This window comes from Mizuhopecten yessoensis, unplaced genomic scaffold (genome assembly GCF_002113885.1).
Source record: "Mizuhopecten yessoensis strain PY_sf001 unplaced genomic scaffold, ASM211388v2 scaffold11019, whole genome shotgun sequence".
Taxonomy (NCBI): Eukaryota; Metazoa; Mollusca; class Bivalvia; order Pectinida; family Pectinidae; genus Mizuhopecten; species Mizuhopecten yessoensis.
In genome coordinates this window covers 135,470-161,525 of record NW_018408838.1, presented here as the reverse complement: position 1 = coordinate 161,525, position 26,056 = coordinate 135,470, and the positions used below count along the sequence as shown (strand labels likewise).

The 26,056-nt window shown below is 40.1% G+C and overlaps 1 protein-coding gene across 1 annotated transcript; it reads left to right on the top strand.

Moving 5' to 3' along the window:
• Positions 1 to 16,746: 16,746 nt before the first annotated feature.
• LOC110464680 lies at positions 16,747 to 23,431 on the top strand. Its single transcript, XM_021520018.1, has 2 exons — positions 16,747 to 16,916; positions 17,192 to 23,431. The coding sequence occupies exon 2, from the start codon at positions 17,967 to 17,969 to the stop codon at positions 23,328 to 23,330; it is 5,364 nt and encodes a 1,787-aa protein (XP_021375693.1). The 5' UTR covers positions 16,747 to 16,916; positions 17,192 to 17,966; the 3' UTR covers positions 23,331 to 23,431.
• The last annotated feature ends 2,625 nt before the right edge of the window (positions 23,432 to 26,056 follow it).

Sequence of the window (26,056 nt, the reverse complement as noted above, 5' to 3'; positions counted from 1 at the left end):
TTACACATGTAGCTACATTTTATATATTTTTACACCTGTTGTTATATCCGTGTTTGTACAGTTCTTATATATTTCATTTATTTTTTGACTAGATACCATTCATCAAGTTCCTTGTAAATTCATATAACAAGAAAATAACCTTTAAGGCATTTATATTAGGTATTTCGAAAGCCTTTCTATAATTCGCAAATATAGCTATTGCTTCATAAAACATTGGCTCGGTCAAAGTGAGACAGCACTGCCAGCTGGTCAGAGCCTTGAACCCCACCCCCCATTTCACACAAAGAACATTTAAATATAAATAAATGTGGGAGTTGGGGTTGGGTAGCCTGCTCTCCAGCAGTTTGACCTTTAGTTTTAGGTATCTAGGTCGATCTGGTATCTTTGGTGTGGTATCTGGTTTTATGTTATATTTCATATGGCGGCGGTATTATTTGCCGCACCTTAACAAAACATATTTTATTTCAAGTCTTCTGTTAAGATATTTCAAGAAAGAATTGATTTCAAGAGAACAAGACATACAGAATAATTCAATAAACCGGCAACCCTTCCATTTTCGATCGGGTGAGCCATTTACGCCAAAACTCTTGTCTTTGTTGTATGTTTAGTAAACAGAGGTTCGCTGCATGTTCTAGTATCAAAGATATACATATGTAATTATTGTGACATCTCTGAGCTGCGGGGTGGACGCTGGAATACAAAAGGAAGGACAAAAATGCTATTATCATTGAAATGTATTATGTCAATTCAATGTCAACATACATTCGACAATACCCTTCTACACTGTGTATCATTTAAACAAACAAATTGGCCGTTTCGACTTTAAATGCCCAAACTGAATGAAACTGGCACTCATATTGTTATCTGCTAATATATTATTATTGCCACAACCTTTACTGTATAGCTTTTGAAAACTCTTGTCCAATCCGCATGCTTAATTTGCAATAGAACATGTTTGAATAAGGTCTTTCAAACAGTCTTTAATATCTGTTTGGATCAAAAGAATACTTACACCAACAGGTAAAATAGTTGTTATCAAAACTCTACTAATATCTCAGTTTAATCATTTGTTTATATCGCTTCCCAATCCTGATGACTTATATATTAAACAAATTAACAATACATTGTACAATTTTCTATGGAATGGTAAACCAGATCAGGTAAAAAGGGATATAATTATAAAAAAAACTATGAAGAAGAGGGGCTTAAAACGATACATCTAAAACCTTTCATAACTGCTCTTAAAGCAACTTGGATCAGAAGGATACATAGTAAACTAGGAAATTGGGGTATTGTTGTTGAATCGTTATTTGATAAACAGAAATTAGCAAATATTGGAATTGAGAAATTGAAAGAAATATGAAAAAAAAATATATAAAAATGTATTTTGGAAAGATGTTTTGGATGCCTGGTATAAAACTATCAATGCAAGCAAAATAAACAAAACAAATATTAGTGAAAATCCAATATGGTTTAACAGTGAAATAAAAATAGATCGAAATGTTATCTTTAATAATACATGGTACAAAAAGGGAGTACATTTTATCCACAACATAATTAAAAAAGATAGATCTTTATACAGCTTAGAAGAATTTTCTGAAAATTTAACTTTCATGCTAATTTTCTAAGTTATCAGAGTCATAAAAATGTTATAGGTCAGTTCATAAGAAAGAACCGCAAGCTTTCGATTCAGAAAATAATATTACGCTACCAAGTATACCATAAATTTCAAGTTAATCCTAAGATGTAAAAAAGGAGCTCGTGAAATATATACCATATTAATCAAAAATGAAGTTGAACCCAACGCCCAAAATAAATGGAATCAAAATTTCAATATTGATGAAGATACGTGGAAAAATATAAACAAATATCCTTTCAATACCTGTACCAGTTCCAAACTACAATGGTTACAATTGAGAATAAATCATAGAATCCTAACCACAAACACATTTTTATTTCAAATTGGTAAATTAGATAATTATATGTGCACTTTTCGTAAAACTTATCCAGAAACAATATCACATATATTATGGGATTGTGAAAAGGTATCTAATTTGATAGAAAATATAAGAATTACTATTATTGCTAAAAATCTTGGTCTTCGATTAAAAAAAAGAATTTATCTTTGGCAAGCAAATTAATGGATATCCAAAGTTCAACTTGGTTAACTTGATATTACTCACGGTAAAACAATACATATATAAATCAAAATGCCTTGAAATAGAACTCAATCTGAATGGTCTAAAAAATCATATCAAATTCGAATTAAAAGCTCACAAAATTCTAATATCTAAAAGTAACATTAAAAATAAAATACAGATTAACACACAAATACATCACTGGTTGCAAATTTAAAAAATAAAATAAATTAAATTTAACATCTTTCTGAACTAGGTTTCCCTTGTCCTTGCTTTGTCCCACATGTCTTGTCCCTTGTCTTTTGTGTGCATTTGATTTTTGTCTGTATACCTAATGTCATGAATACCATTTAATTATTAATGATTTATTTATATATTAATTTGTGTGGGTGTGTAACTGCAGGTGTATGTGTGTCTGTGTGTGATTTTTTTTGTCTCTGTATATAGGAACATGCTTGATAAGTATTTATTCATATTGAATTAAAAGGAAACTATTAGTAACAACTCTTAAGCTTTAGGAGCTTTAGCAACAATTATGTACCATATGTGTTGTATCATGTCATGTACAAAAATTGAAAATGAATAAAAAAAAACCCCAAAAAACCAAGCAAATCTACAATAGCGGAGACACGAATCTTCACATGTTGTATATGTGTTCACCCACTGTTGCTCATTTCCTCGTACTCTTATCCCCGTCGGTGCTTTAATTCGTTGTTAATGGGTGCGAGATGATGTGCGCTAACACCTCACCCACGTGTTCACGTGATGCAAGTTGCTTTGAAAAGGTTGCGTCGTATTTGCACAAAGTAAGGAAAAGCTAAAGAGCCATTTTGTGATTACGTCCGTTTAGGTCTCAGAAATTATCATGTCTAAATTGTTTCGAAATAAATTTTAAATACAGCGAAAAGGAGGAGTGCCAATACAATCCTTCATTTCGCTACACATTTAACTGTTTTGGCTACAGCAGAAAAAAGGATTCTTTATCAACAAGTCATACCAATCCTACACGTTGACGGCCAAACTCGGGGACTGATAATACAGCATTGTAAACATCACTACACCATATGGTTATTTCGTTCCAATAGCTTCACTAAGGCCAAAAGAAACATTCATGTCAAAAGTGTCCTCTTCTTTCTGACTACAGCAGATACGTTTTCTTAACTAGTATGTCATGTAAAGCGTGCAAGACTACATCCCTGTTTCAAGGTAACGACCAGCTTCGTCAACACGACTGAGGTAAAGGTTTGGCGAATACTGCACCAATAATCTTATACACTCTAGTTAGGGTAGAAAGGGTGTCAGCGTATTTCCGGTCAAAGGTCATTTCTACAAAGACATATTAGGAACGGGACCTTAACCAACATACATGTACATGATATATGAACGGGGTTCTCTGTTGTTTATGACCAATGCAGGGACTACTTCATGGAGGAACACTGAAAATATTATACATGTGTATAATATTTGAGGTTCCCTGTAGGAATATAGTGACAACTTAACGCTTAGTTCCCGGGGTTCTGTTTAGTGATACATGTATCAGGACTACTTCATGAGCTTCTGTGTAGTTAAACAGGGACTTATTCACCGGGTGCTGTGTTGTGACACAGGGGCTTATTCACGGGGTTCTGTGTTGTGACACAGGGGCTTATTCACGGGGTTCTGTTTAGTAAAACATGAATCAGGACTACTTCATGAAGTTCTACGTAGTGATACAGGGACTTAGTCACGTGATTTTGTTTATTGATAAAGGAACCTATTCACGGGGTTCTATGTAGTGATACATGAACTTATTCACGTGGTTTCGTTTATTGATGCATGGACTTATTCACAGGATTCTATGTAGTGATACAGTGACCTATTCACGGGGTTTTGTTTAGTGAAACAGGGATTGTTCACGGGGTTCTATGTTGTGATACAGGGACTTATTCACGTGGTTTTGTTTAGTGATACAGGGACTTATTCACGGGGTTCTGTTTATTGATGCAGGGACTTATTCACGGGGTTCTATGTAGTGATACATGGACTTATTCACGTGGTTTCGTTAAGTGATACAGGGACGTATTTATGGGGTTTTATCAAGTGATAAAGTGACTTATTCACAGGGTTCTATGTAGTGCTACAGTGACTTATTCACGGGGTTCTGTTTAGTGAAACAGGGATTTGTTCACAGGGTTCTATGTTGTGATACAGGGACTTATTCACGTGGTTTTGTTTAGTGATACAGGGACTTATTCACGGGGTTCTGTTTAGTGATGCAGGGACTTATTCACGGGGTTCTATGTAGTGATACATGGACCTATTCACGTGTTTTATTTTGGTGATACAGGGACTTATTCACGGGGTTCTGTTTAGTGATACAGGAACTTATTAACGTGGTTTTGTTTAGTGATGCAGGGACTTATTCACGAGATTCTATGTAGTGATACAGGGACTTAATCACGTGGTTTTGTTTATTGATACATTGAGAATAATACATGCCTTTTTCCATATCAATCCCAGTATCAACCCGAGACTGCAAAATCAGCCCAAGGGCCGAAGGCACGAGGGCTGATATTGGTCGAGGGTTGATACTGGGTGTGATATGGAAAAAGGCGTGTTTTATTCTGTTTATTACATACTTATTAATAAAAACTACTATCTTATGAATTATTTTTATTTTTGAAATATTGAAAAACGATTTGGTTTCAAAATGGGTATGATACAGGTTTTGCGGGATGATACGGTATTTGGGGTGTGATACGGCGGGGGCTGATACGGGTTTTGGGGTGTGATACGGCGGGGGCTGATATGGGTTAGAGCAATTTTGTCGTATCGCATATACAAAAAAAACCCATATTTATTAGTAAGTATGTAATAAAGGGACTTATTCACCGGGTTCTGTTTAAAAGGTTTTGCGAGGTTTTGTATGACGATACAATTATCACCTCACGGGGTACTTTTACAATACAGGGACCACCGGCAGAGGGAAAACTAGCTATTTGCGTGATACACAGATATTCATAAACAATTTGTGATCGAATACTAGAATAGGTATACTATTGTTTATGTATGTCTTCACTATTGTCGCGAGGTCAATTGTTGATTTTCTCTCCTTTGCGTTCCGAGTATGTTGTTCAATTATAGAGCTAAATAGCCGATGCCAGCATCATTACCCTATCTCTTGAGACATGGAAAGCAATCTCAGAAATCTGATGAGATTTGCTATTGTTGTCAGTAAAATTCATGTGCAGTTGAGAACCTTTCCGCATTGATATCCGTTTGTATCTTTTCAAACGGTTATGCACGTATTTACATGTATTTGATGGACAGAGATATGATCTTGTGGGGAGGCCTCTTTCAGTCAAGCTATGGCCCGACTTTGAGAAATGGACCCTAGAATATATTCTAGACTAGGTCGACAGAAATCATTTGTTTTCGGTCAAGTGTATCGTATGGTGTAGATGAGGTCGAAGAAGGGTCAACAAATGTCCTGAGTTTGTTAACCTCGTTTTTATATACATGTAACTCCAAATGGAGAGTACAGGACCACTGCAAATTAATGTAATTTCAAAAATTATCTTCATTCACAAATTTCAATTCTACATTGTAATGTACTATTTTGTAAAATCGAATATGAAATCTTTGATCTCTTTCAAACGAAATGGAATCGGAGGATTTCCCAAAAATTGTTTCGTTATTTGCAGCAGTCAAGGTCGAGAGGATGATGTTCTGGGGAGGCCTGCCATCATTAACACGACACCAGGCCAAGGATTCTATTGTGTTTTGATTGCACAACCGTGGCTCTAATTGTGGCCCTCAGATGTGCGCTGTACTTTTGCTGTGAGACGTGCACGTCATCCCGTCTAAATGAAATCTTGTACCAGTTGTTTCAGTTTTTGCTGCTTTTTATTCAACAACCAATTACCATGGAGACCGAGGAATTGTAAGAGGGGTCACACCTTACCTCCAGCCTCTGTCTCATGGGCTTCCAATTTATTGTAATCACATGGTGTGTTTCTGATAGTGCTATACGGGAGCGGATCAACAAGGCATGTCAACCACACTTGTACCATAACTGTTGGCGGATATCGGGTGATTTCCGTGCCTGTCTCCCACACCAAGTGGGTTCCGCATGTCTTTTTAACGGGAAAACACAGATGTATTCCTGACCGCCCCCTGTACAGGAAACGGAAGTCATGGGAGGCCATCATTGATAGCGTGTCTATTGTGTCAGGATGTTGACACGTCGTTTCAATTGGACATTGACAATACCTTGTTTACAACATGTACATCTATATCATTCTTTAGTCGTCCGGTGCAGCAACCGTTCACACATGCCAGAAAAATGGAACTCGACTCGGTGACATCCTGGGGGAGGGGTAGTAATAGTCAGTCTTCAGTGAAAGGGTGTGAAGCGAGGTGAAATGTAATACAGTAAACATACCATCGGAAAGTTAGTTATGTAGATACAGTAATGGTACGAGAATGAAAATATTTTGATGTATGATAAGTGTCTTGAAACAGGGATAAGCCATTATAACCATTATATCTAGTGTGCCATGCTATGTATCTGGGGTTGTTGTGATCAGTAGTATGATTTTAACCATTATATTAGTGTTGTTGTAACCAGTAAACAATTTGTATGAGTGTGACGGTTTTAAATTGTGAAATATAGAGACAACTTCCAACGGAACTTTTTATCACTTTTGAAACATTTTAAACGATAGATATTTTCCTTTTTTTAACTGTTTCAGTATATTTTTATACGTCAATTGGTTCAAAAAAATTGATATTGGTTTCAACTGATAACAAATGTCTACCCGTAGTACGCATCAGGTACAGTATATCGTTCTGGTCAAATCTGAATCGTATCCATATTTTTTTATTTTTTTTTATTACCTTATAATAATTATTTTTATGTTGACGTTAAGCTAGTGACAAAAGTTTCATGTCACCGGTTACAGTTTAAAATTAAACTTCCCTTTAGGCAATTTTGAGGTGATCAAATATGCAGGCTCGTTGGTTTGACCAAAACAAACAAGATATTATCATAAGTTTCAATAGGTTTTACATATTTAAGAACTTTTATAATATTTGCCCTGAAGTCTAGGCCCTTTGGTACGTGCTGTATACAGTTCACCTGGTAAGTATTTACCCTTGTCATACAATCTTTTCCCGGTAATTTTCAGATTTCAAGCGTATGATGATTGATATAGCAATACTCTCTCGAAGATATTTATTTTTCCCTTCGACGAAGCTTAAATATTTGATTACATAACGTTGATTCATGTTCTGATTACTGTGGTTTAGTATTATCTAAACTCAATACTTGGGGCACGTAAGTGCTACGAAAAAAGTCTAGGCTGCTTAAAATAGCTAAAATGCTTAAGGAAAACCTCATGATATCAATAAGACTGCAGCTGGTGTGGCAACAATTAAGTTTGAAGCGATGAAGTTTTTGATAGAGCAAATATTATTGAAAGAATTTGATATTACGTATAGACGTAACACTAAACAGAAAATGTCGAATATAATGGTAAGTTTGAAGCACCCAAATAACACTGCCTTCCACTGGTGTATGTTAGCTAAACATTAATTCGGCAATGCCGCATCGACACTGAAAACTTATGAGATATACATGGACAAGAATCATTAGATATCTTCTAAATATCAAAGAACAGTGGCAGCATCTCGAATGGGTCTCTCCTACGACTCGTTATTACCCTTTTCTATAAACAAACATATCACATACATTTTGTATATGATTTACATGGACAATCAATATTTATACCAAGGACTGGCCCCTAAATGGTGAATCCTTATAATGTTTAAGACCCTGTTGAAATGTCCTTAGTGTCAACCATTACGTTTAGTTACAGTGATATTACCGCACAGCTGTTTAACTATCATTATATTGTCTTTTTATTTTATTGTTTATTAATGAAAAGAGAGAGTATTTGAACAGCCGTTGTTCACATATATTTCCTGTTTTATTACCATGCTGTTCCTAGTATAAATTGGTCTGTAATAACATATATTAACAGTGATGCTGAGTTATTTAGCCCTAGAGACTCGTCATAGGTCCAAACATCTCCAGCAACAAGCGGAAAACAATCAACAGGAGCGGGATGATGGCAATCTTACCAATCCAAAATAGTTAAAAATATGAAGCGGTTGTGCTTTTGTGTAATAAAGGAATATTTTTTCTAATTCGATCAGTTTCTAGGGTTATAACTGTCGTTGATTAGATAGATGGCGAGACCATGTATGGACCAATTCAGAACGGGGAAAATGAATAAAAAGCAAAACCTTTGTGCTCAGCTGGAGTTATCACCTAATAACCTGATCAAAATAGAAAACAATTCCTTATTTTTGTGGAAGATATTAATCTATCAAATAGAAATGTTTAAATTCCGGCTGTTCTTGATGGTACATCGTTCGTTACAACATAAGACCAAAAATATTTCTTCAAATTCAAAATTTATTACAATATATAAGAACGAATTCTAGACATTATTTCTTTTTGTATTTTATCTTGGTAATTTATAAATGTTTTCCTGGCTGTATGATTTGGCCGCTATGATTGAGAATATGTGATTACGAGGTTGTATGCCTTGGTCTATGTTACAAAGGTTATTGAGTGTTTGTCATTGCAGATGACATTGATTGAAAAAAAATAAAAAATCTTTTGATCAGTATTTCAATCCTAACAAGTAAAGGTCAACATGTCAGTGATTTTAGTTCAACCGAGTTACGTTTGAGGCGTACGATTTCCAGTCCTTAATCACGTTAACTGTTGGCCGTTTCTCTGAAGAGCAGATCGTTTCCGACATTACCCACGTTCTGTCGTTATGTAGCTAGGATAACTGCGGAAGGTTGCATTACTCGTTTTCCCGTGTACAGGAGTCCCGGAGCCAGCCTAATTGTTCCGATAGCTGTCATCAGCAAAATCGTTTTGTCAAAAAACATTACAACTGTAATGCATTTTTGTAATCTAATAATAACCAGGTGATGAGTTTTAAACCTGCCTCCGTCTGACGTTTCACGAACCACAGAAATATGTTTGGGATATCAGAATGTCCTCCTGGCTCCTTGTACGCACGTCCACAGTGCCCGATATTGACCATTCAGGATTAAATTGGCTAATGCGCAGTACCATTGAATCCCTTCAAATCAGTCAAAACACCCGACAGTTCCTGTGGTGCCTCTCGATTTCTGGAGAAACAACATAATGTTTAGGATCCTTGGAGCCGCACAGTCGGAGTGTAGACTGCAGACAGAGGGAGGGCCATTTGTTCTGTATCCAATGAAAGCAAGGAGAACCATTAGCGTGTTACATATATATCTATTAAACACTTTGTAAGGCGGAATGCTCAACAAAATCGGTAGGATGGAGCTACGACCAATAATATTGAACTGATCTCATGGAAGAAATTCAAGCACATAAGATATAAATCCGTTTTACTATGCGTTAACTCCTTTGTAATATACACTTGTATCATACAGGCCAACGAGTAAAATACAGTGTAAGTGATGTTTGTTTATATACAGTTGTACAATGTTAGTCAGCTTAGCGATATACAATGTAAAATACGGTTACAAACTGTAAAGAGTCACAATTGGTAATCGCCTTGTGTTCAAAGGATTGTATCACATCTCACATATTATAAAATATACAAAACACGATTAAGATAATAGGGTAGTAGCTGAGATAATGTAAACACAAGGTAGTCAAGGAAAGTTCATATAGATATAAAGGAAATATAGACACAAACATCGTCAATGAGTTGCATTTACCATCGACAGAGTGACGCAATCTGTTCTATTTACAACAGAGAGAGAGAGAGAGACAGTCATCACAGACTAAAGACGTACAGACAACACGGAAATAAGCAGTATTCGTGCGGGTACACACAACATGGAGACGGGCAGTAATCAGGGACGGAGGCCATACACAAAACATGGAGAGGTGCAGTAATCAGGGACGGAGGCCATATATACAACAACTGCTAGTAATCAGGGACGGAGGCCATACACACAACATGGAGAGGGGCAGTAATCAGGGACGGAGGCCATACACACCAACTGCTAGTAATCAGGGACGGAGGCCATACACAAAACATGGAGGGGGCAGTAATCAGGGACGGAGGTCATACATACAACAACTGCTAGTAATCAGGGACGGAGGCCATACATACAACAACTGCTAGTAATCAGGGACGGAGGCCATACACAAAACATGGAGAGATGCAGTAATCAGGGACGGAGGCCATACATACAACAACGGCTAGTAATCAGGGACGGAGGCCATACACAAAACATGGATAGGTGCAGGTTTCAGGGACGGAGGCCATACATACAACAACTGCTAGTCATCAGGGACGGAGGCCATACATACAACAACTGCAAGTAATCAGGGACGGAGGCCATACACACAACATGGAGAGGGGCAGTAATCAGGGACGGAGGCCATACATACAACAACGGCTAGTAATCAGGGACGGAGGCCATACATACAACAACGGCTAGTAATCAGGGACGGAGGCCATACACAAAACATGGAGAGATGCAGTAATCAGGGACGGAGGCCATACGTACAACAACTGCTAGTAATCAGGGACGGAGGCCATACACACAACATGGAGAGGGGCAGTAATCAGGGACGGAGGCCATACACCCCAACTGCTAGTAATCAGGGACGGAGGCCATACATCCAACAACTGCTAGTAATCAGGGACGGAGGCCATACATCCAACAACTGCTAGTAATCAGGGACGGAGGCCATACACAAAACATGGGGGGGGCAGTAATCAGGGACGGAGGTCATACATACAACAACTGCTAGTAATCAGGGACGCAGGCCATACACAAAACATGGAGAGGTGCAGTTTTCAGGGACGGAGGCCATATATACAATAACTGCCAGTAATCATGGACGGAGGCCTTACACACAACAACTGCTAGTAATGAAGGACGGAGGCCATACACACAACTGCTAGTAATCAGGGACGGAGACCATACACACAACATGGAGTGGGGCAGTAATCAGGGACGGAGGCCACACACACAACATCTGCTAGTAATCAGGGACGGAGGCCATACACACAACATGGAGAGGGGCAGCAACCAGGGACGGAGGCCATACACACAACAACTGCTAGTAATCATGGACAGGGGTACAATGTATAGACAACAACTGCCAGTAATCACGGACGGGAGAGGGTATACAAAACATTACAACTGCCAGTAATCACGGACGGGATGGAGTATGCAAAACATTACAACTGCCAGTAATCACGGACGGGATGGAGTATACAAAACATTACAACTGCCAGTAATCACGGATGGGATGGAGTATACAAAACATAACAACTGTCAGTAATTAGGGACGGATGCCATTTCCACAACAACTGCCATTAATCACCGACGGGAAGGGGGTATGCAAAAAATAATAACTGCCAGTAATCACTTGCGAGAGGGTGCTTATTAAACATAACACCTGCCAGTAATCATTTACGGAATGGAGGTACACGTACCATGGAAAGGAGTACATACAGTTATCAGGGAGGAAGGGCGTACACTCATTATGGAATAATCAGGGACGGAGAGCGTACTGCTTTCACAATGTTTCTATTTTGCTATTTCGGTAGTGCGGATCACCTTAGGTGCCGATGATTTACAAATGGAGTTTAAATCTATGTGATTAATCTGAATGTTTTATAACGCGGGTACTGCATCATATGGATTGTGATATCAGTATGGCCTCCACACATCAAACATGTTCACTGAAAAACATTCCAACGTGATTTAGATTCTTCGTGGGAACCTAAGCACGCTATTTTATGATATTCGTTTTTTCTCTTCACACTGTTATCCTTTGATATTTGTACAGGTTGATGAAAGGCGTCACTGATAATTCTGGTAATGCTTGTGTCAACTCAATTACACTTTTAATAATATGTTGCGGAAAATCTGTTTCTTTTTTGTAGTTATAGTGATTTTTTACAGTCTGCTTATATCTGTTTTACGTATAATAATACGTTTTAGGTTTTGTTGTACAAAATGTATGACATAAAGTTAGGATGAGGTTACATACATCTGTATATTTAAAATCACAATAATGCGATTTATTGAGACACGTGTAATACATTAAATTATAAAAACGTTTTTATTGATATTAAGAATAAGTGAAAACCTTTGGACGTGTTAAAAATATATTCTTGTTTAATGATAAATGCAGTTTTTCGTATCTTAAATCATTTGACAAAACTGAGACCTTGATAAACATTTTTAAAATTGTATTTCATTAATATATTAGTAGAAACACGTGCTTATTATTATCACTATGTACGATTATATTAAATTTTAGACGTTTTAAAGGATAAATCAACATTTGAGGAAAATGTAACCTGGAAAAAGATATTCTGTTTGGTGTTGATCGTAGCTGATTAAACGTCTAACAAAACCTCATACACACCAGAAAATAATCTTAACATGCGCGTAGTACATTAATTTCTAGTGCCTTTGTTATCAACGGATCGGAAGCCATTAAAGTCCAACGTGAGGAACATGACAAGGTGTACAGCCAGGAAACACTTAGTGAATTTAACACAAAGAAAAGGTTATCATCAGTGAATTTAACACAAAGAAAAGGTTATCATCAGTGAATTTAACACAAAGAAAAGGTTATCATAACTGAATCTAAAACAAATGCTTCCTTCATGTACTACTGATTGTATTGCAATTTTTATTAATTCTAATATATATTTGTATACTGGGGCCGGTCTGTTATGTTTTCTTCGTGATTTTGTGAATTCCAGGAAAAAGGTTAGAGTGGTTTGTGACAGCCAAGCAGTGAACACGACGACAGAAAAGGATTGTTTAGGAAGTAGACTTGTGCTATCATTTTGTTACAATCTGCTAAGCTCAATGTTTTTATTCCGAACACGATTGATGCGAGATGAGGTTGCGTACGTGTGCACCTGTATGTATCGTTTACAGGGGCGATACCATCTATCTAATGTCAACATACAGGCAACGTACGCAATAAGTGCTATCTAGTGATTGGTAAACTAGCCACTTTATCAATTTACATCTACAAGGACTAGGTATTAGAATCGGCTATCCCGATACTCTCTGTATACACATCAACAGTGCTCTCTCCCAACAAGCATCGATAGCCGGGTTCCTGTTCAAATATCAAGCAGTCCGCCCCTCCCCCTCCAAATCAACATTTCTCTGTAAAAATAAGCGCCAACTGTCCCGCTGGTCTCCTTACTGAACAAGCATTGGTCATATCGCTGCTCTATGCATAACATCAACCTATAGCTACTCAGCCTATCCCTTCACTGAACAAGCACCGGTCACTCCGGGGGATCCGTCCATCTCTATACAAACAGAACCTTCCAAACCAGTGTATATAGTTCATATAGCGATGACGCCTATCGAAAGATGTGGGCATCTGATGGCGCGTTTGAATATTATTAGTTACGCGGATTTTTGGCAGTGATAGGCCGAAGGATATACGAAATCCTGTAGGGTCATACCATCCCGTACACTCTGCCAAAACTCCGTGTAACGAATGTATTACCCCTTTTTTTCCCTCATCAGTTTGCGTAGCGAAACGTTTTGCAATTTTGTAAACAGCGAAGCAGACGACGAATGCGAGTTGTCTCCCATTGCCCGGCCGCAAGATACAAAGACACGTGACCCGTATTAACCCTTGTAAAATCACGTGATTCCATCGTATTACTGCTGAGAATCACATGACATGACCGTATACCCCCTGATATTTTCGTATACCCCCTGAGATTTTCGAATGCAGTTTGGTACACTGTAGCTTTTAACCAATCAGATTCCTAGACTTTTCTCAAACGGGTCATAAATGTTAAAATACTTGTAAAAAATCTTTTCACTTCCGGTGCGTATAGATAGTCAGGAATAACAACTTGCGCGGAATTTTGTTGGGTGATCCGACCAGAATTTATTCAGTCTGTTCTTGAATGTGTCCACGGTTGGAGACTTGACCATATTATCGGGTAGACTGTTCCACACTTCTACAACTCTATTGCTCAAGAAGTTACTGTATATGGCCTTATTTGTTCTCCTCTTGAACAACTTTCTGCTTTTTCCTCGTATTCAAACGGGGCGCGCTTTTATTAACATTTTGTCTTGATCTACAATGTCAATTTCCTCAATAATTTTGAATAATTCGATCACATCCGCTCTGATACGTCTGTATTTAGCATTGGAAGCCCTAACTTAAGCAGTCTTTCAGGGTAGCTTAGCTCTTTGAGACATGGCACTAATCTGGTTGCACGACGTTGAACGTTTTCCAGTAGAACTTTGTCTTTTTTCAAGTGCGGTGACCATGTGACCGTTGAATATTCCAAATGTGGTCTTACCAAGGATTTGTAGAGTGTTATAAACATGTTTTGGTCGATGAACGTAAATTTTCTAAATATTAGTCCCATGTTCCTGTTGGCCTTTGCTACTGCTTTTGATATGTGTTCGTTGAACTTCAGTTTGTTGTCAATAATTACTCCGAGGTCTTTTTCATTTGTGACAGTCTTAATATTTGAAGTCGACTGGTCTTGTTCGATTTTATAGTGTTGTTCTTGTTCATCTTGAAATTTTCCAATCCTAAGGTGTTTGCATTTGTCGATGTTCAGTTTCATGAGCCAAGTGTTAGTCCAAATGCATACAGAGTCCAGATCCTTCTGTAGGCTAACACGATCCGAGTCACTTCCAACTTTTCTGTATATTTTGGAGTTGTCTACAAATAGTTTGGTTGAGCTACTGATGTTGTTTGGAAAGTCATTGATGAAGATATGAAACAGAATAGGCCCAATTACACTCCCCTGTGGGACCCCGCTGGTGACCTGCATTTGTGATGATATAGAGCCATTGATGACGACTTGTTGTTTTAAGTTATGCAGAAATCCTTGTATCCAATTTAGAACTGCACCTCCAGCACCATATGATTTGAGTTTGTGTAAAAGTCTCCTATGGGAAACCTTGTCGAAGGCCTTGCAGTAGTCTAAGTGGATGATGTCAGTTGAATCTCCATTGTCTAAGGCATGTGTCTAGTCCTCCAAACATTCTAGTAATTGAGTGGTACAAGATCTTCCTTTTCTGAATCCATGTTGGCAATTAGTAAAAATGTTGTTTCCTTCCATATGTTCAAGGAGTGCATCACTTATTATCCGTTGCATGATCTTCCTCGCTATGAGTGTTAAGCTAATTGGACGGTAGTTGTTAGCTTTCCTTTTTTGATCCACTTTTGAAGATTGGACTAATGTTGGCGAATTTCCATGGTGATGGGATAGTACCTTCGTCAAGAGATTTCCTGAATATGTTAGTAAGGGGCGTTTTTACTGGATGCCGTCTCGTAGTAAAGTTTTGGATGAAGTCCGTCGGATGCAGGGCTTTTGTTTGGGTTGATTTTTTTAATGGCTTTTTCAACAAGATCCTCTGCGATATCTATTTCGAGGAGATGCTCGTTTGACTGCTTATTAAGCATAAGCGGAATTCGATGCCTTGTACACCGGTATATGCTTTTGTATATTATATTGTAATGTTACAACAAAGGCGTTCCATATGTTGTCCAAATTATCCAAATTGTCTAGCTGGTCCCAGTTGACTTATTTAAGCTCCTCACAGATACCTGGGTAGTTTCCTCTGTGATAGTTATGTTGTCTTTCCTTTTGGTTTCTTAAGTTTCAATGTAGCAAATATAGTTAAAACACAAGGTAACATGGTCACTCTTTTCAATGCTAGGTAGCGTGGTAATGTCATCACTATCGATCATGTTTTCTTCGTTGGTCAAGATTAGATCCAGAATTGAGGGGGCGTTACCTTCCCTGTATCTTGATGGTGATTTCACATGTTGGGTTAAGAATAAGTCTCTGACCGTCTCTAAAAATAGTGTAGCAGGGTGGTCATATCCTACATCAGTTGATAGGTTTTCCCAGTTGATATCTTTATGGTTAAAATCCCCCACAATTAGAAAGTGAGTTGGTTTTAAATTGATGATTTCTCCGAGTAGTTTGGCGAGATTTTCGTTGTTATCTGTATTACTGTTGGGGCTACGATATATAAATCCAATAATTAATTTGTTTCTGTTTGTCAGGTTTAGTTCACACCAGACTGAGTCTTGAAATTGTTGATGTATCTCAATGTCCATAGATTAAGTACTATACATAGCAACACCTCTTCTTCCCCAACCATGTTGTATTGTTCAGGAGTATTTTCGAATAGTGGGTTCTTGGGAAAGACTTCAGTTATACAAATTAAGTCTGGTGAGTCCCGTTGGATTAATGTTTCTAATTCACATTTTTAGTCACCCCTGGGGGAACCCCAGTGGGGACTATTAATTTTGGTTTCAGTCCCAGATTTTGACCTCTGTAAGGAGGGCTGTTGTGTATCTTGCTTCTGTCGGAATATACCAGGCGCTAATTACAAGGTCTTTGATAACTCGGATATCGGTTTCCTTTTTAAACAGGAATGGTGTAATGCGGATTTACCTCTTCCGGAAATCGGGGTCCGGTCCCCGGATTTGATGTTAGACGCGGAAGCACGTTATCCGGGGTTCGTTGAGTTTTACCGCCATTTAAAGGTTGCACTGAAAACTCGGACGATCTTTGTGTTGTTATTGAAGAACACAGCCAGCCATCCGGCATAACAAGTGGTGTCAGAAGTGGGATTTTGCTTATACGCCCTGCAGGGAGTCCAAAACCCGTTTCTTTTTGTGTAATGTATTGCAATTCGTACCTCAAAGTGGACAGAGGTCTGCTACAGGTAATCGCGCTGCATTTTGTGTTTGTGGGTTGTTACTCGTCATTTAAATGATTATTTTGTAATTTGATTACTATAACTCATTTATTACTTTCACAAAGTAAGAGCACAATAACTAATTTACTTGGTTTGGGTAATTTACTGTTTTGTGTGCCTATATTTAGCCTTTGTTCTTGTACTTTCGTTTTACATGTATTTTCGTATTGGTGTTCACTGCGAACACTGGAATTGCTTCCAAACGAATCGTTCACTGCGAACGGTCAAACATTATCTTTCAGAGGTCGGAGAAGGATCTCGTAGACTACCTTAAATCACACAACGTGACAATACCACCTCACGAGGCTGATTTGACCCCCCTGCTAGTATCCGACAGCAAAGGAAAGCGCCTTGCAGTGGTACACAGGGGCAGTAATCCAAAACTTCCGATACAGTTCTCATGTAAAGGTGGTGCAAACTCATCAACCCTAGTATCCCTACTAAAAGAACAAATTCCCATCCTCAAGCAGAAATTTGGTAAACCTGTTTATGTTTATTTCTGGGCTGGTACATGCGACATAACCTCAAAGCAAGGCTGTTATATAAACATTTCTGGTACCTGTGTTAACACTATACACAAAATTATCAACTGCTACAAAAGAGCGAGGGACTACACAATAAAACAGGGGTGCAAAATTCAATTTATTGGAGTACCTGTTTATTCGGTTAGCCTTTACAATGATATCCAAGGTCACCATAATCCGAGCAAGTTTCTAGAAACAGATGCTGAAGTTGCCAGCCAGGTACACTTCTTGAACTCTCAAATTGAACTTCTCAACACAGAACTTGGTACCACAACACTTAAATTCAATGCTGATCTTCGTGATTGTCGAAAAAAGGGAAAAGAGCGATATTTCATAGAATTATTGGAGGACGGTCTCCACCCTGGGGAACTCTTGGCGAGGAAGTGGTTTAGGCGACTTGAATTAAATATTGTGAAAACTTGTTTTGTGGACCAGGACATTTTGGAAGTCCACGTCGACCAACAGGAACTGTTACAGTTAGCATTTGAACAAAATGTGTGATAAAGAACAAGAAGTCACACCAGGGGAAGGAGAGTCTTCAGTTGACACTGCGTCAGCTGCGGCATATGATATGCTTCAATTCGTAATGAAAAGTTTTGATGAGCAGCGTGATACACAAATGAAGATGTTTCGGCAAACTATGGTGGAGTTTGAAGACGAAAAGAAACGAAGCTTCGAGGCACAAAGTGAAATGATGAAGTCCTTCATGCAAGAGACACGTCATGATATTCAAAATGCCATAGGACATCAAGCACCGCTTGCACAGAGTACATTTTCATCTATGGGTCCACAACAGGAATTTGGAAGGTCGACAGACAGAGGATCGTTTGGTGGTTTTGACGAAGAACTCCGGGTGATCCAGGATAGAGAACGCTCATATTCAAGTCCAAACTTAAATGGACAGAACTCTGCACTATCCAGTACCCCCTCATTGGAAAGACAGGATATGGGACGTATGCTGAACAGACATCAAGGAAAGGGTCCTCAAACAAAACTTCCAGTGTTTGAGGGAAAGGAGGATATAGAGGTTTTTATTGTTCCCTTTGAACGGTTAGCAGAGCGTTATAACTGGACAGACAATGAGAAAGTGGACAGACTCTACGAATGTCTAAAAGGAAGGGCCATGTGGTACATCTGCTCCTTACCAAGGGAGATGAGAAGAGATTACAGGAATCTAAAGGATAGTCTGATCAAGCGGTTCGGACGAAGAGACCCACCCACAACAGCGAGATCAAAATTACACGAAGTAAGGCAACGCAGCCTAAGTAATGACGAATTTGGGGAAGAGGTTTGGCGCCTAGTTACCCTTGCTTATCCTAATGTAGATCTCGACTTGCAAGATCAATTGGCTGCAGAGGCATTCCTCAAGGGGTACAAGAACCCCAAGGTATCTTATGATGTGTTGAACAAGAAACCAAAAACTATCAATGAGGCTATTGAAATGGTTACTTCACAAGAACATAACTTCAAAGCCACCATCGGTAGGGAGAAAGAGATACGAGACAAGGCTCGGCGCGTTTCATGGGCTGATGGGGCTGGTGTAAAAAATGTCTCCGATGACGAAGAAGCGTTGAATACACAGCGTGTTCAACTGCCAAACACTGCCTTAGAGTCGGACAACCTCAGTAAATTAGATGTTCGGATGAAACAGCTTGAGGATCTTGTTCGGAATAGCTCGCTAGAGTGTCGCGCAAGATTCGACCAGTTAGGGAACGAACGCCAAAGTGGGTTTAGCAAGGAAGGAAAGGAATGTTACAGATGTGGTGGTAAGGGACACTTCCAAAGAGATTGCAGCTCTAGGAGATCAAGATCGCCCACACCACCGAACAGTCCCCGTTCTCGCTCACCACAGCATGATGTTAAGATCACCCGGACCAATAGGACAGAGAAAAGCATTATCGTCCCAGTAACGGTCAATGGAACAACAACTGAAGCGGTTATTGATACTGGGGCCGACGCCACAGTCATCTCTGAGAAATGGGCAAATGAAATAAATTTGCTGTATGCTAAGCCAAAGAAAGAAATTCGTCTAATGACAGCTGAGGATGGTGCAGAGATGACAGGATTAGGTGTAGTCACTGCGACTCTCCAAATTGGGGAAGAGGTGAGGGAATTACCAGTTGTGATAGCTCCTATCAGAGACAACATACTGGTGGGCATTGATCTACTCCAATCTGTACAGGCCATTATCCATACTGGAGAAAAGAACCTGGAAGTCAACGGAAAAGTAATCCCAGGACACTCTCAGTTGAACAGATCTGGGACTGCTATTGCCAGGAGTATAGTTAGAGTACATGCAGATGTTGTGGTGCCACCAGGAAGTGAGAAAATAATCATCGGAAGATTGGAGACACCATCAGACACTTCTCAAGCAATACTGGAGGCATTCAATCATCAAAGCGGAATGCGAGTTGGGTCATGTCTTGTCTCTATGAATCAAACTATTCCTGTGAGAGTTCTCAACCTGAAGGATAGCGAGATTAAACTCACAAATGGCACATTTCTAGGAAAAGTTGAGGAAGCTGACCTAGCTTGGGACCCAAATATGAGCAGGGAGCCTTCCGTAAACACCAGTGTCGAGCCAGAACATTTACAAGAGGCCCCTGGGACAAACGGAGAGGTTCCGTTGCATGTACAGGATATTTTTGAAGAGTCCTCAAAAGGACTGTCATCAAATCAAAAAGAGGATCTCTGTATGCTGCTGAATGACTTTCCTGATATATTTGCTAAGGATGACTACGACCTAGGCAGATTCAGCGGAGTCAGACATAAGATTGACACAGGTGAAAACAAACCTATACGTCAACCCGCAAGAAGGACACCATTGGGTTTTCAAGCTGAGGAGGACGCCCATCTACAAAAACTTCTTGACACTGGTGTTGTCATTCCATCTAGTTCTGAATGGGCATCACCGGTAGTACTTGTTCGCAAGAAAGATGGTGGTGTGCGTTGGTGCATAGACTATCGAAAGGTGAATGAGGTCAGTGTAAAAGATGCTTACCCACTTCCAAAAATTGAAGAGTGCCTTGATACGCTTAGTGGTGCGACTCTATTTTCCACCGTAGACTTAATGAGTGGCTACCACCAAATTGAAGTTGATGAGATGGACAGATCAAAGACCGCCTTTGTCACCAAACAGGGGCTCTTTGAGTACACCAGAATGCCTTTTGGCTTATCCAACTCTCCCTCAACTTTCCAGCGTGCAATGGAGCTCGTACTTAGAGGGTTTCAGTGGGTCATACTTCTTATTTATCTGGACGATGTGATAGTGGCATCCAGGTCTTTTGAAGAACATATGCAACATCTGCGTCAGGTTTTCTCCCGGATACGTGAACACGGTCTGAAGCTGAAAGCCAAGAAGTGCCGTTTGTTTCGTGAGGAAGTCCTCTTCCTGGGACACATTATTAACGGTGATGGAATCTCCACCAATCCAAAGTTGGTAGATGACGTCCTGAATTGGCCTGTGCCAAGCAACTGTAGGGAGCTTCAGTCTTTTCTAGGACTTACCAACTACTACAGACGGTTCGTTCAAAATTATGCAGAGATCGCTCTGCCACTGCATGACCTCACACGGAAGGAGGTAAAATTTGTATGGGAAGACCGTCAGTGTGAGGCATTCGAGGCCCTGAAGAAGGCAATTACCACTGCTCCGATATTGTCATACCCGTTGGAGAATTGCAAATTTGTCATAGATACGGATGCTTCTAACAGGAGTATAGGCGCCGTTCTTTCGCAAGTCCAAGATGGGGAGGAGAAAGTTGTTGCATATGCAAGTAGAAGACTGACCCCTGCACAGGAGAAATATTGTGTGACACGACGCGAACTTCTTGCAGTTGTTGCTTTCTGCCAGCATTTCAAACATTATCTTCTTGGCCGGAGGTTCTTATTACGCACAGACCATAGCAGTTTGTCATGGCTTTTCCGATTCAAGTCACCACAGGGACAGCTGGCGAGATGGCTAGAGGAGGTCAGTCAATACTCTTTTGACATCGAACACCGTGCTGGGAAGCTGCATGTGAACGCTGATGCCATGTCACGGATTCCGGATCACGATTCGTGCCCTTGCTACTTCGCGGGTGCCACCGTTGAAACTCTACCCTGTGGAGGATGTATGTACTGTGCAAAACTACAGACTGCGTGGGAAAGATTCGAGGAGGATGTTGACGATATTGTGCCTATAGCTGTTCGTTCGGCGGAGGTAACTGCTGTCGAAAAACACTCTGAGACCGGAGAGGACTCTAATACGAAGGACGATATTCCTCAATGTAACTGGCTACAGACCAAAAGTCCGATGGAACTTCACGAAGAACAGATGCAAGATGAGGATCTAAAACAACTGTATTCATGTGTGGCCAACAGCGAGACAGTTCCTCTGGGTGAGGCGCAAGCAAGAAGTCCTGCTCTGCGGAAGTATCTACTAACCCTTCAGCAGTTCAAACTGATACACGATGTTCTCTACTACCAGTGGGAGGCAAATGGACAGGAGTCACTGCGACTCCTGGTTCCATTCCAGATGAGAAAAGAGATCATGCAGGCATGTCATGAAGCTGTTTACTCCGGTCATCAAGGGGAGAAGAGAACTCTGGAACGAGTGAAGAAAGACTTTCACTGGCACAACATGTCGATGGATGTGAGCATATTTGTTCGGAAATGTCATGTATGTGCCGCTGAAAAGAAGAGTAGTAGAACTATGAGAGCACCTCTTCAGACCTACATCTGCGGAGCGCCAATGGACAGGATACAATTGGATGTCGTGGGGCCTTTTCCTATTAGTGATGCTGGGAACAAATACATACTTGTCATCATCGACCAGTTCACGAAGTGGGTCGAGGCTTACCCAATCACACAACAGGACAGTAACACGACAGCAAAAAAACTGGTCCTGGAGTTCATCTCTAGATTTGGCGTACCCCTGGAGATCCACACGGATCAAGGACGAAACTTCCAAAGCGCCCTGTTCAAGGAAGTATGCCGGTTACTCGGAATCGCACAAACCAGGACTACGCCCTATCACCCTTCATCTAATGGTCAGGTTGAGCGGTTTAACCGCACGCTGTTGCAGATGATCAGGTGTTATCTAGATCATGGCCAGGCGCATTGGGATGAGAACATTCCCCTTCTTCTGTCTGCTTATCGAAGTACGCCACACCCTGCGACAGGATTTACACCAAACCTGTTGATGCTGGGTAGGGAGGTCCATTCTCCTCCCGAGCTGATCTACATGGATCCGGATATTTCGCGTTCCTCTGATGACGCACCCACCTACCTCGACCGGATGTTAGAGGGTATGCACATTACAGAGGAATTAGCTAGGAAAACATTGAGGGCTTCAAAGGTACATCAGAAAAAAGTATATGATCTACGGGCTAGGGGAAGAGAGTACCACGTCGGGGATCTTGTATACGTGAAGAACCAATCACGATCTGTTGGACAATCTCCGAAACTCCAATCTGTTTGGAATGGTCCTTTTGTGATCACCAAGAAATTTGGTCCGGTCGTGTATGAGGTCCGTGGCCGCAAGAAGGCTTCAGTTCTTCACCATGACCGGCTAAAACAATATTTGTCTGAGGTCATCCCGGCCTGGGTTACCAAGATAAAGCATGATCTTGGTACCTCCTCTCTCCCAACGATTGCTGAGGAAGACCATCTTCCAACCATGGATAAGAAGTTCGGGACAGAGGAAAACCACCACGAGTCGCAGAACAGCCAACAATCGCTGAAAGCCAGTTTACCAGAGGAAGAGCCAAAGACACCTGTGCCAACTGGGATGTGTTCACAGCGAACCATCTCAGATGAACCATCCCGGTCCTCGCGTTACGGCCGGGCATATAAGCAGCCTACCAAGCTTGACCTTTAGCAGGAGCTAAAGGAGCCTGGAAGGGGGTGGTGTAATGCGGATTTACCTCTTCCGGAAATCGGGGTCCGGTCCCCGGATTTGATGTTAGACGCGGAAGCACGTTATCCGGGGTTCGTTGAGTTTTACCGCCATTAAAAGGTTGCACTGAAAACTCGGACGATCTTTGTGTTGTTATTGAAGAACACAGCCAGCCATCCGGCATAACAATATCATAAAACCTAAAGGCGTTTTAAATTCCCCACGGGAATTACATATAACCTGAATATGTTCCGAGTATGAATCAGGCACCTTTGAGGTTCCCGAAGGGGCAAACTGTCGTATTATAAATTGCTATTGACTGATTTAGATATTTCATGTCTGACCAACGACTACCGTTAATATCTGCGAATAGTGCGCACTTTTTTTCAGGGGAAAATGAAGTGTTAAGAAAGGGGTGTACACGATACTCAAGAACAATCCAAAACCAGTCCTTGGTCGCGACCATTTCTCGTAAATTTTTCGAGGATTTTCGGAAATGTTTTGATATATGCTAACAGCAATACAACTGCTAAACTTCGTTGAATAATCCCTGATTGCATTGTCAATTTAACAATTACGAAAAGTTGCAAGTTTAAGTCAATTAATACTATAGAATCGGATAAATAAACTCGAGTAAAGTAGGCTCAACTTTTCAGGACGTTACGTTGTGAATTGATAAATACCACGTATCGGGAAACATAACGAAGAATTGCATCGGATTTATTACTCTGTGGTTAAAATGTCGTTCTTGGGTAAAATGTTGCTGAACTCTTCAATCTTGTCCGTAGGAATGTGTCAAAACGACACGGGTAAAGTGGCGAAGTTAGCAAGTTTGTGTAGGTCGCAAAGAGTCGAAGTTGCGTGATACTAATAACCGGCAGGAATTTACAAATGACATCCATGCGAATTGAACCGATAATGATAAAAGTTTGAGTTTGAAAATTAAATATCAACGGGTTCAGAGCAGCAAAATACATTCCGATCTTTTCTTTTCGAGGGAGAATTGCTGATATCACAATTGTTTGGTGTTCTTCATGTCTTGCGAAGTGGCTGTTGGCGGTCCTCGTCGGAGTGACTGCCTTTAAGCGTACAGTACACATTTCCCCGATATCGATGACCGATTCAGTCGGATTTGCAGACGATCAGAAAACTACTTGGAAAAGTGTATTTCATAACAAAAAATAGTATAGGGTTTATTCGTATATAAGATTGAATCTTTCTGAAACTTATTATTGTGAAAACAACATCGTTATATTCCAATACCTGTTCTGTCCATGCCAGGTGACCGTGTCAGCGCGCAGATCTCCCCGTATTCGAGGTGTCGGTCAACGGTAACGTTATATTTGCGACATGCTTTCCTATTAATTCCCTGTGTTGCCATGGCTACCTGAACAGCATGTATGTATTTACACCTGGTAATTGTTTACTATTTTGATTGACAAATGGAAATATATCCGTTGTAGCTTGGTCAATGATTTATCGGAAAATGATCATACAGAATGATGGGGTGACTTTCATGTCATTCAGACATATTTCAAGTTTTGTTTTGGAAAGAGTGTCCACATTTGCGTAGATAATCTACAAGCTCTTTGTACAATTGATAAAACCGTGTTCCTATTCTCTGTTCACTTCGGGTGACACTGGGGCAAACATTGGAGTTCTGATAACCCAAGTTGTTCAGTTATGTTTCCTGGCTGTAGATTTAAGTGAGGTCCTCATTTCCGAAGGAATTGAGATGACCACCCCGATTTAGGATGGTATTGTCAATATCCATCATAGTATCATCAGCCAATGTTTTTGGTTCTGTATGGTCCTCTAGTGAACTAGGGCTGCCGATTTGGCTAATCACACCGTTGGCTGTAGCTTGGGGGGGGGGGAGGTTAGGGTCCGAATCCACAGCTTGAGGGGTAGGTTCCTAATCCACAGCTTGGGGGGTAGGATCCGAATCCACAGCTTGGGGGGTAGGGTCCGAATCCACCTTTTGTGGTGGTTGTGTTTTCTTGTTTTATTCTATCGGCTTGTTGTTATTTTGTTAAGTCCTTGTTAATTATAACCCTGTTAAGGTGTTGCGGGGCCAGGGTTTTGATGTTTTTTGCCGCCTCTAGCAGGATTTTTTTCTGCCTTTTGTTGTTAAGCACTATTTTAATGGGTCTGCACTTTTCCTTTGAACACTTTCCCAGGCGGAAGTGGACTGTGGTGTCGACATCGAGTAATCTGATGCTGATACAAAGGCTTTGAATATCTGTTTTATCTTTAACATTGGTTGCCTTCCTGTCGCTATCAGTTCCCTTTGGTACATTGAAAATAACAATATTAGTGTCTCTTCTCTGTCTGTCCTCTTATTCGCCACATCTTTCATCCACCATTTTGTTGACCTCTTTCTTGATGTTACCTAATATGTCAACTTTGGCTGACTCAATTATGGTGTCCATTTCCTTATTAGTTTTGATTTCAAACTTTGTTTCATGACAGCTCATCCTAGCTTCATTTACATCTTGTAATTTTTGGGGAGTACTATCAATTTTTTCCAGAGTGGGAATGGTGTTAGTGCAGCTGGTGCAGGTCCATCGAAGATTGTTGATTTTTAACCTGGATGATGTAGTTGTACACAGCCTCGTCAGTTTAAGAACATCCCAAACAATAATATATTTTACAGCCATCACATTCCATAGCCCTTTTTTAGTTGAATGTCACATTTGTTACAAAAG